This window comes from Excalfactoria chinensis, chromosome Z, assembly GCF_039878825.1.
Source record: "Excalfactoria chinensis isolate bCotChi1 chromosome Z, bCotChi1.hap2, whole genome shotgun sequence".
Taxonomy (NCBI): domain Eukaryota; kingdom Metazoa; phylum Chordata; class Aves; order Galliformes; family Phasianidae; genus Excalfactoria; species Excalfactoria chinensis.
The window spans coordinates 24102530-24112251 of record NC_092857.1 but is presented as its reverse complement, the minus strand read 5'-3'; the positions used below and the strand labels follow the sequence as shown (position 1 = coordinate 24112251).

Sequence of the window (9722 nt, the reverse complement as noted above, 5' to 3'; positions counted from 1 at the left end):
CCTCCTTTAACAAGCTTTAATGGAGCTCTGCAATGTGATAAGCAACCAGAGGTGCCGAAGGGGGGAGAGAGAAAAAATCCAGAGGCAGTAGCAGCACAGTAGGAGAACTGTCAGCTTTAGCAGCAATTGGTGGAAGTCCCCTAGATGGAGGAATGTAAGGTGGCATCATTTTCATGTTTGCATTTGACTTAAATAGACCCTTTTGGTTCAGCTGCTCTGTTCCCCAAACTGTCCAAACATCCAAATAACTGTCCAGATAAGCAGAGAACTGTTCTTCCAATAATGATCAATAAAACCTTAGGCAATATGGCATTAAAACTGCCAGCGCTGTCCACCTTTTGCCTGCAGTCCCAAATACAGTCACACCATGCCAAACTTTTTGATGCAGTTCCACTGCCTTTTTCCTAAAGGTGCACCTATTTTGATCCAATTTTCCAAAGCTTACCCTATAGAAGCACCTTTCTCATTTCCAGTGCAGGATTTGTGGGCACTTAAAGTTTTTAACACACCACCACTGTGCAGAATTTATGTGGATTTACAATTTTCACACACAGTCAAATCAATCCTTTATGGCTGGCTTAAGCACTTCCAGTGAGAGGCAGAAAACAGGTGAATTCACCCAGTTCAAAGCCCAGTTCATCCTGGAAGGCTTCAGAGCTGACCGGTCAGCAGCGTCCCATCTGGGTCACCAAATTCTGTCACAAAACTGGCTTGGCACAGTCTGTATATGTGGAGGAAAGAAGACCAAAAGGCAGATGTACAAAGTTCATGACCACAGGACCCCTGCTCCATTAGGAAGCTAGAAGCAGTGCCCCACAGCAACCTGCAATGGCTCCCACACCCCAGCCAGATGCACCCCTGCCCATCCTCAACCCCACAGACTGTCTCCCCTGCACCACACACAGCACAGCTCACAGCGCAGAGCAGGCGCAGCCCTGGGCAGGCTCCGACCCTGTCTGTGCTCCTGCACACCTTGCTCTTCAGCTGAGGTGATTTTTCTCAAAACAATACTGCAGGTGTTTTGTTGCATGAGCAGCGTGTTGTTCTTTGTATATCCTGTGAAAGTGCTCAGACCTGAGATTACAGTTCTGTTGGTGACAGCAACTGGTCGGAAAGATCAGACTAACTCAGTTTTGTGGTTGTATTTTGATGGGGTTTTGTTTTGTTTTGATATGTTATTTTTGTAATAACACAATTTGATTTGATACCACTGGATTCTGTCTAGAGTGCATCTGAAGCTTGGATAACATAGAAATCAAATTCTGGCTTCAGTATTTGTGCCAGTCTTCTGCCTTTGATGAGCTTCTGTCTTGTTAATATATGTAGATGTAGTGTTTTAAGTTTATTTCTGGTACATTCCACTGTTGGAGTGGGATGAAGTAGGCCATCATATGTTTTGATGGGTAACTTTCATTCCTGTGACTAAGTTTTAACACCGATCCTGAATTTCTCTGTACATGGGAGAAGGAAGCAAGTCCTCGGAAACAAAACTGAAAAATTATATGGAAAGAAGCAATTTTCTCACTTTTTCAAAAATATTCTTTGTTTTCAGTCAGTGTTGGTTTTTGTTTTGTTTTGTTTTGTTTTTTCCCCACTCAGTTAAATTATTTTCTTCTTGCCTGCTTCCTCACAGATCTGAAATGATTAGAAATAGGCAATAACTTCAAAGCGATGATCAAGGAAAGAAGGTATCCAGCAAGATTAGGTCCTTGCTTTGGTACCTATATTGACTGAATAGTTCCCAGTGGCAAAAGATCCTCTACGAGACCTAAGGAGGAACGTATCCCTGAGGACAACCATATAAAGCTTTCAGATGTGCCCCCTAATTGCAGCAGCTCCCATTTCTAGTTTGATTTTTAGGTATTTGTCTCTTGTTTCTACAGCAGAAAGACATGGAATTAATTCTGGTCGTGTTCCTATGTCAGTTTTTCTTAGTTACAGACCCACAGCCTGCTTCTCTTCTTGGTTTTTCCTGTTCTGTCTCTCAGCCTTCCTTTCTAGTCTCTTCCCTCGTTTCTCATGTTTAATCTGATTTTTGTCTAGTGCATTTGGGTTTCCTGATCGAATTAGAAAGATGTAATCCTTGTATCATACATTCTGAACAGCAACTTTTGAAACTCTAATCAATTTCACCCAAATTTGACAGCAAGCCAAATGTTTCAAAGATAATCAAGCTTCTGAAGCCTTCCTAGTAAAGCAGCAGTTAGGGGAATGAGACTGAAATGAGCATTTTGTTGGTTTGTTGGACCTCACCTTTTGCTCCAGCTGTGTAGGCATCACTGTGGAGTGCTCTGCTGCATACATGTTGTGTACCACACGCAGAGTTCTAATGGCCTCAGTCTTTGCTGAAGACTTTTCTGTGCCAGAGGAAAACTAGTGGGAATTCTCACAGCTTACAAAAGATGTCCAATAAGTTGCTGTGCCCATCCTTTCCTAGTAACTGGTGGCAAGCCTTTACTCTCCCATGTTAGTGTCTCCAACTTGGGAGCATAAGCTCCCAAGAAGTGTACTGCTTTAACAATTGGTCTCCCTAACAGCCCTGTGGTAAATGTGTCAATTTCTTAAGCAGAAGATACTAAGAAACACGTTCTGTTTCTTTCTTTGTTGCTGTTGTTTTAAAGTATAGTTTTGTTCTTTGCAATAGCTTTGTACTCTTGCATGCAGTGCTGCATATTTTTCTGCTGTTTAGCTTTTCCTGATTCTTTTTCCAATGTGATGTGTAGATACTATAAGTACATCTATGACAGCCTGCTTTGCTATTTTGATAGAGGCAGTGCTGTGGGTGCTAGTTTTGGCTCCTGCAAGGGTGGTGGCTGGCTGTAATAGGAAGAAAGTCCAGGACACAGCACCTGAAATCGGACAGTTGATCGTGATGTAAATACTGTTTTAATGAAAGCTTTGGGGCGGCAAGACAAAGAGTCTCGCAGAAAATTACCCGGGATATGCAGCAATCAGAAATATTCCATCCTCTGTGCCTCTGGATGGTTAGCACCGTGCTGTGTGCCTGCAGCACTCATACCCAGTGTTGTGCTGCACCAGTTTCCGTTTCTAGTTTTCTGTTAGACAAGCAGGATGCTTACAAACATGGTGCCTGAAAATAAGATCGTACATGCTGAGGAACTGTTTTTCATATTTTAGACCACATTTAAGTCGCGTGTGTTTGTATTTTGGCCATTAGCATATGTATAGCCGATATAAATAGCGATATGTAAGTATGCATTATGTTAAAACATACATAAACTGCTAATTTTGACCTCAGATCTCCTCTGATACATTTTGACGCTAAAGATAATATATACGTTATATTCAAAGGGGTTTCTTTCGTGTCGCCCTCCACCCTTCCCGCCCAGTTGGCCCTACTCCCTCTTTGCACGTTGAACTGCGAACGTAGCCGGCACGAAACCAAGCCATATAGCAGAAAGCAGATGGCGGGCAGGTACCTCGTCCCTCGCTGCCGGCTCCGCTTTCTCGCCTCGCTTCTCCTTCCTCCGTGGGCGGCCGCCTCCCGGCCCGCCGCCAGCCGCAGCTGTCCTGAGGGGCCGGGCGCCGCTATCCTGCGCGCCACGAGGCTGCCGGCGCTCTGCTCCCCTCCCCTCCCCCTCGTACCGGGCTTGGGGCCCCGACGCAGTGCCGGCCGGGACTGAGGCGGGCCGTGTTTTGTCGCCGGCAGGCTCCTGGCGGCGTGGGACGCACACGGGGAAGGCTGACGGCGGCGCCGGCGGGCCCGAGGCAGCCCGGACGGGCGGAGGCGAGCCCGGCACTAGGACCCAGAAGACGCGCGGAGGCTCTGGCAAGATTACAAATTGGTCGTGACTCAGTCTCTCGGCGGGTGGCGAAGGGAGCAGGTCGGTGCCGTCTGCCCGCCCGGTGCGGGGCCGCGCTGGGGCTCGGGGCTGGTGGGGTGGTTGGCGGCCGCGAGGGCGGTTGGCGCTCCGCACGACGTCCCCCCTCCGTTCTCGTCCGTCCTCCCTCCCACCCTTCCTCTTCTCTGCTTTCTTTTCCTCCCCTCCTCTCGCCTCCCCTCCCCTCCCTCCCGCGGCCTGGCCCCGCTGCGCCGCTCACGGCCGCCTGTTGTCTGCTGTTTTCCAGGCAGTCAAGATGGAGTACGAGTGGAAGCCCGACGAGCAAGGGCTCCAGCAGATCCTGCAGCTGCTGAAGGAATCGCAGTCCCCGGACACCACCACGCAGAGAGCCGTGCAACAAGTATCCTTGGCCGGGGCCTGCGCCGGGCGGGGCGGGCAGGGCAGAGCGGAGCGGGACGGTCGCCGCGGCTCGGGCGGGCGCCGGGGAAGCCGGGCGGGGAGCGCGGCCTTCGAGGCGGACGGAAGGGACGGGACGAGGCGACGGCCGGGCCTGCCCGGGGCCCGCCGCGTTGCGGTGGGCCGAGCCTCCGCCGCAGCGGGCGGCCGTGGCGCGGCGTTTGAACCTCCGGAACGGCCTGTGGGGCCGTAGGGCCGCCGTGCCCCGCTGCGGGCACGGGCACCTGTTGCGATCCCGAAGCCAAAGGCCGCTTCTTCTTTTTAAAGCCCTCGTCCTGGCGCGGCCACTTCGGCGTCTGCCGCTTTACTGGGTTACCCCGCGCTGGGCCGCTGCCAGCGCCTGGCCGCGCCGAGGCGGGCCCGCGGCCTTCGCTGCGGCGGATCCCGCCAAGAGCGCCGGGGGCCGCTGCCTGCGGGCAGGCCGCGACGCCTCCTGCCCGGGGCTGCCCGCAGGCTCCGGGGCGCGGGGGGGGCCTCCCGAGCCCATCCCCCGCCGGGGCTCGGAGCGAAAGCCGGCGCTGGGGGCGGGAGGGCCCTGCTGGAACCGCCGGCGGCGTGCTCTCGGCGGCCTGCCGCCTCTGACACTACGCACTTTGCTGCGGGTGGGGACGTTCTTGCCTTCCTGGGAGCCTGAGTTGGCGTTGTTAGACTGTGAAATTGGCGAGAAGGGATGATCTACTGCCTGTGTCTTTTTTGGGCCAATTTGCAGCGCTTTTTACATTATTTGTTTGTGGTGGGATTTGTTTCTGATTCATTTTCCTGCCCATCGAGTCTCTTGATTCTGGAAATGATGAAAGAGAGAAGAAAATTTAAGTTAAGACTAATAGAAACATTGTCCTTGAAAAATATCTGTTGTTTCCTTCTCCCTGAGTTGGCTGTGTAAGTGCTTTGGAAAACCAAGTTGTCCTGGCATTCTTTGAAGGATATGAGTTCAGTATCGTGATCCCTTTTTGCTTAAGGCATGTGCTTCAAGGTCTTTGCAGACAGCATCAGAATTCATTAATGTAGGTAAGAAAAAGTGCTTATAGGGTTATTTTAAAAAACGAGTCTATCTTGGGATCAAATTTACTCAACCTATAAGCTTTGCTAACAGATGCAGTCAAACATAGGACAGCTTCTGTTATTATCTAAACAGTGAAGTTATTTTTCATCTTGTTCATCATGCTCTTCAAGCTGTGTTATAGATTTTTGAGATGCTTTTGCTACCTCTGGAAAATCCTTCACAGTGTGGCTAAATAACGCCTCAAATTTAAACAGGCATTCTTCTTTAGTATTTCAGATATATAATTGTTTATAGCAACAGTAGTTTTAGTGCAAAATGATTGTTTAAAGTTCTATTTTTTTATTTTTTTTTTAAAGAAAAGTAAAAAAAAAAAAAGGATTAATAGCATCTGCTTTTTATTTTGAAAAATAGCAGTGTAGGTGCAGGATGGGCAACATAATGGATGCTGTCTGTCTGAATGATGAGCAGAACTTGGTTAAGTAAAATGTTTTTAACTGATGTTTGAAATTCTTAAATGACAGCGGTAGCTCCCTGCTGTGGTCAGATACCTGTGATTTCAGAGTGTTGCTCCTATGCTGGCCTGTGAAAGTTAGAGAAATGGCACACTATGTCATCGTGTTACGCATCCACGTAGGAGAAAGTTTGATGTCTGACTCACAGTCAGCAAACTGTAACTTTAAGTAAATCTCCTTTCCAACTGTTTTCACAAACCTCTGGGATGGTTTCTTGTATTATAGGATGCTACTTAGCAGCATGTCCAAGCAGAACGATAGATCAGTGGTTTCAAATTTAAAGCACTTTCAGTCCTTAATATAAGATTGTCAGTGTGCTGTCTTGTATTTTCTGACACAGTTTTGACACATTTATGTGATTAGAACCTGATTGTAACGAAGTGGGGAGCATAGGTTAACCAAAACCCTTTGTTAATAAAGTTAAAAATCAGGAAGGCTTTCAGATGTTTTTGAGATGAAAAAAATTAATTGCTTTTTGGAGGGGAAGAAAGGAAAAATGTAGGTGAATAAGTTGTTGAGGAAAATATGGCCTTTTAGCTCTTACTTGGTTCATTGACTGATTAGTTAAATTCCTATTTAATTCTCCTCTTCCAGTTCTTTCTGTGTTTGTCTGCTGCTGCTTTGTATTTGAGCCGCTGCAATTCATTGCTATTGGTACTGTTTGACATCCTGTTTTGGTGGTCACGTTTCTTAAGCTTGGAGTAGAAGGGGAAAAAAAAAATATGAGATATGACACCCTACATTTTTGCTTCTTAAAGAGTTTTTTGGCATGGAAGCTATAAAACAGTCTTTGGGTTTGTGTTTTATTCTTAGCGGCCATGTGGGACGGCCATACTGTTTTTACTTGGCTATCTATGGTAAGTGTGCTTTACTCTTAAGTCAGATGGGCTTCTCTGGCCATTGCTTGATGTATGCAGCATAAATATCTAGAAATGAATTTAAGTTTGTGATTGGGACTAGGTGAACTAGTTGGTCATTGGAAGGAAACAGATTCTTTAGAACTAGAAGGAACTTAGTGTGCCACTGTATCCCAACAAATACATGTGGTTAAGGTTTTAATTTTAATGTTTAGCAATTCAGCTAAACAGCTAGTAAAGTCAGTGTATGTGAAGTAAATACTCTTCTTTGAAATTTTTTTTTTTGCTAAATGTCTTGTTTAACCCTTCTAGATATCTTCACTATGACTTGAAGATAGTGCTGCATGCTGATGGCTCAAAATACTGTTGTTCAGCAGAATACCAGTTAATACCAGGGTATGAGAACAGGTTATAAAGAGAATGCCAGGTGGCTGTTGCAGCCAAACAGCAGCAGATGATATAGTAAATGTCAGAAAGACAACTGCATACCTTAACGGTCCTTCAAAAAATTAATAGTTCTTCCTTCAGTTTCCACAAGGACATAGTGGGAGAGGTTGGTACTGCTAGTAAGAAGCTCATTCAGAGAGCCAGCACTCTACAAAATGGATGTGTATGCAGAGCAATTGTTTTGTAGTACTTGTTAAAGAAACAGAGAAGTTCCGTATGCAAATATCTGCCCACTTACAATTATACTAATTCTCGCTATCAAAATCATAAATAGCTTTTGTACTTCGATGCTGGAGTGCTTTTATTTACGACAAGAGAAAAACAAAGATGTGTTGTGAGATTCTGTCTCAGCTTCTGAGTGTAAACATTGAAATAAAAAACTGTACAGAAGCAGCATTTTTAGTGTTCTTACAAGCTTTTTAAGGGTTCTGTTAATTTCTCTTTCTGTCTTTGAATATTTATGTGTGTTTTTTTTTTTCCAGATTTCACAACTAAAAGGCATTCCTACAGTATGAGGACTGCAAACTTTGTTTTGGTTTGTTTTTACTCTGAGTGTTTTAAACTTGTATGTACAATTGCTTGAAGTGTTCAGAAATTTAATAGTTTTATCCAGAAGGCTAAAATACTGCATGTGTAAGATCTGACTACTCCTTAACAGTTTCTCACTTCAGAAACTAGAACAACTCAATCAGTATCCAGATTTCAACAACTACCTGATATTTGTTCTTACGAAGTTGAAGTCTGAAGGTGAGTTTTTGAAATACTAACTCTTTAATTACACTTATATTTTTTCACTTGTTTGATTATTTTTTTCCTTTACCTTTAAGGAAATAAGGAGTTGAATCCCACAGTCATTTTGCTGATTTGTTGTTCTCTGTAGTTGTTGAGAACTCATTTACCTTCTTAGGAAGATTTGTGGTAATATGTCTGAAAATGTACTGGGGCATGTAGCTTCAAAGTCTTAGCATAGATTCTGCTCCAAGTATCCTATGAAATTTTCACACTATTGTTGAAGCATCATACTTCTCTGAGACTGCTGTGAAACTAGAATAAATTTGCTCCATAGTGGTAAAATGTGACTGGAGATGGTATCAGATATTCTGGTAAATCCAGTTACAATCATAATTGCACCAGTAATTAACCTGCTAACCATTTTAATGGTCACATATCAGAGTCGTTCAGAGAGAATGGCAGTCTTTATTTCCCAATGTCTTTATTTTAGTAAAATGCAGTTAGAAATCACTTGCAGTTTGCTACTGGCTTATTTCTATGTACCCTAGTACATGCTGTGTAATGCATTCTGTGTAGCTTCTACAAATGAGTAAATTCAGGTAGTTCAGTTCAGGTTTCCTTCAGGCTCTGTTTTGGCACATCTGGTTCTTGTGTAAACATGTCATTAGTATGTTGGACTGTATGGGATTTTATTTTTTTCTCTGTGTCTTGCTATTAATACTTTTTCTGATTTCTGTTGTTTCACCTCTTGGCTTTAGAATTGCTTCCTTTATTTTTTCAGTTTGAATTAGATCAAGTGGCCCTGTAACATTCAAAGCTTCAGCAAGATTCTTTATCTACTGTTTGAACTAGCGTTTTGTTTGTTCTGTGTGTGTGCCTAGCAAGGATGGAAGGATAGCGGAGTATAATAGGTTTTTGTATTTGAAGGCGTTGATGTATCACAGTGGTTTTGGGTTTTCTTAAACATTATTAGGAAATTTCCTACATAGGTCTTGGGGAAATCTTTGAAATTTGAGAGAGCGTTTTCAGGAGCTGAATCAGCCGAGATAATAAATTACTGAGCAAAATGCTAGCATAGATAGAGAGTATTCAGTACTTTAACATTGATAAATATGGTATCATACTTCAATTGCTAGTGTGTTTTATACTGTTAACAGGAAAAAAATAAAAGGTGTTTGTGGTCAGGCTGCACCCATAGGTATGTCATGTAGGTCCTTATGAGACTGCAGAGGAGTAATTCTTGCTTCAGAGAAGATTTTCTCCTTCAACAGTGACTGAATTTGCAGAGTCATATTCTTGTCTAATACAGCTGTTCTTCAACTTTGTGTTTCAAGATCAGGAAATCTTCAGAACAAGTGGGGCTTGGTCCTGATTTACCTGCTGCAGATATCCCTGCTTAAGCAGGGGCTGACTGTATCATCTCCAAAGGTCCCTTCTAACCTCAGTCATTTTGTGATTCTGTCATAGTGAGTCCAGTGTTGGTGTTTTTTCCACAGAATTTACCAACACCTAAATGTCCTGTTGCTTTGCTATGTAGGACTACTAAGGATGGTGGCGGAACTCTTGGATGGATTTGCTATGAATCCAATGGCCAAGAGCCTTCTGTCATTATTCCTGCTCAAGCAAGGGAAAGAAAGGGACCTTAGAAATGCTATTAAGTAGTTAAGATACTTTTGCATTCTTTTTGGAACTGCAGGGGAAATGTGATGGAGTCTATCTTGAGTACAACTGGGAAAGTTTTCTTTACTTTCTCCTTCTTAAGAGGATTCTCTTGGCAGTCTGTCCTTTAAGGCTCTTGGCTAGGGAAGACAAGCACTGTGCTTTATACCACAGGCAGAAGCTGAGATACCCATGCTGTTGGAAGTTCATGCTTCTCTCTGACTGTGATCATAGCTTATTCAGTGGGGATTGA

The 9722-nt window shown here is 44.4% G+C and overlaps 1 protein-coding gene across 3 annotated transcripts in view; it reads left to right on the top strand.

Annotated features, from left to right (window-relative positions):
* Positions 1-3708: 3708 nt before the first annotated feature.
* The window catches only part of TNPO1 (transportin 1), a 51643-nt gene continuing 45629 nt past the window's right edge, over positions 3709-9722 (top strand). For all 3 annotated transcript variants that reach the window (XR_011905997.1, XR_011905996.1, XM_072359546.1), the window contains exons 1-3: positions 3709-3845; positions 4090-4203; positions 7750-7825. Coding sequence is in view for 1 of the 3 variants with exons in the window: in XM_072359546.1 (XP_072215647.1) it covers positions 4099-4203; positions 7750-7825 (181 nt within the window). In the remaining 2 variants the exon portion in view is untranslated. The remainder of the gene's footprint in view (positions 3846-4089; positions 4204-7749; positions 7826-9722) is intronic.